This window comes from Primulina tabacum, chromosome 4 (genome assembly GCF_025594145.1).
Source record: "Primulina tabacum isolate GXHZ01 chromosome 4, ASM2559414v2, whole genome shotgun sequence".
In the NCBI taxonomy this organism is placed as follows: Eukaryota; Viridiplantae; Streptophyta; class Magnoliopsida; order Lamiales; family Gesneriaceae; genus Primulina; species Primulina tabacum.
Window position 1 is genome coordinate 23,821,235 of NC_134553.1, and position 1,604 is coordinate 23,822,838.

Sequence of the window (1,604 nt, forward strand, 5' to 3'; positions counted from 1 at the left end):
TTGTCCCTAAAGGTGAGCAAATTTCGAAGCTATATGTTAGCTGCTCAAATAACAATGGTAATTTACGTACAAAAACTTTTGAGATAAAAGAATGAGTAGCTCCTGGATCAAATAAAGTTTTTGCAGAACTGGATAATATGGTAACAGTACCTTCTACGACTGCAGTGGGGTCAACTTCCTCCTCTTGGTTTCCTAAGAGGGCTTATGCTCGAGCAGGTATCTTTGGCTTTGTTGTGGGTTGGGTCTTTTGCGTTCTTTTTGGACAATCTTGAATACGGTGTTGCTCACTTCCGCAAATAAGACATTTCCCACCTTTTCTCCAGCACTTTTCTTCTTCATGATTTGGTAATCCACAATATCCACACTTTTTATTGTTGTTTCTTGGAACAATTCCTTTGACAGCTTCTCCTTGCCTGACTGGTTGTGTTCTCTTTTCAAATTTTCTTTCCCGGTTATTATCCTCAAAAGGGTTGGGTTTCCTGATTTTCTTTTCTTCTTCCTCTTTTTTAAGAAGTGTCTTGATGTCTTCTTCCACTCGTAGGGCTTGATTAACAGTAGAAACATAACTGGTAACTTCTGTGGACATTGTTTCCCAACGAATATCGAGCTTTAACCCTTGAACAAATTTTTTCATTTTTCTTACCTCATCTTCCATGTAGTGTGGTGCATAATGTATAAGACGGTGGAATTCTGCCTCATATTGAGCTACGGTCATGTCACCTTGGACTAAATCCATAAATTCACGTTCTCGGGTATTTAATATAACTTGAGTTATATATTTACCTTCGAACTCTTGCATAAAATTTTCCCACGTTTTTGGGGTGTGATTCTTTGTCCACCTATGTTCCACTGTACGCCACCAGTTATGAGCTGCTTCTTCAAATAAGTAAGTGGAAAAATTCACCTTTTGTTCTTCAGAATAATTGAGAATAGAGAATATTTTATTGATTTTGCTTAGCCAAGATTCTGCTTGATAAGCATATGGTTTTCCTTCAAACTTTGGCGGCTTGAATCTCAAAAATCTCTCAAGAGCTCGATCATTTGCCTCAATGTGATGTTCTTGAGCTTGATCATGAGGTCGTGGTTGATTTTGCTGACAAAACTGCACAAATTGATGCATTATTTCAAACATATTTTGTATGTTTTGTTCTTGGGGGGGGATCGTGTTGAGCGTTTCTGGAATTTCCACCAGTTGCCGAGTTGTGGTCATCTTGAGGAGGGATGTCTTGTCCGATTCTGGCTTGAGTACTATTTTGTGAAGACGTCATTCTAAACACATAAATATAAAATATGAACATATCTTGCAATGAATGTACATAGTTATGTCAGAGGGTAAACAGTCAGTTTTATTTATAAACAAGACATGTTTCAAATATTTACAATACCCAAGCAAAATACAAACAGAACAAGCAAACTGAGTCATCATGCCTACAAAAAATGATGACCATGATAATCATCATGCCTACAAAAGATGATGATTATTAATACTAGTGCCAAATAGTCATTGTCTTCATTCGTCGTCGGAGAGATCTATAAAAGTTGTGTGGCTTGAGCCTTCATTTGTGCCTGTGGTTCCCATGGTAACATTTTGATCCGTATTCGGC

At 37.6% G+C, this 1,604-nt stretch overlaps 1 protein-coding gene across 1 annotated transcript; it reads right to left on the minus strand.

Annotated features, from left to right (window-relative positions):
* Window positions 1–202: 202 nt before the first annotated feature.
* Window positions 203–1,120, minus strand: LOC142541921 (uncharacterized). Its single transcript, XM_075648370.1, has one exon. It carries the CDS (start codon window positions 1,118–1,120, stop codon window positions 203–205), a length of 918 nt encoding a protein of 305 aa, XP_075504485.1.
* Window positions 1,121–1,604: the final 484 nt, after the last annotated feature.

Coding starts and splice junctions, on each gene's coding strand:
- LOC142541921 (XM_075648370.1), bottom strand. CDS start 1,120: ATGCATCAATTTGTGCAGTTTTGTCAGCAAAATCAACCACGACCTCAT.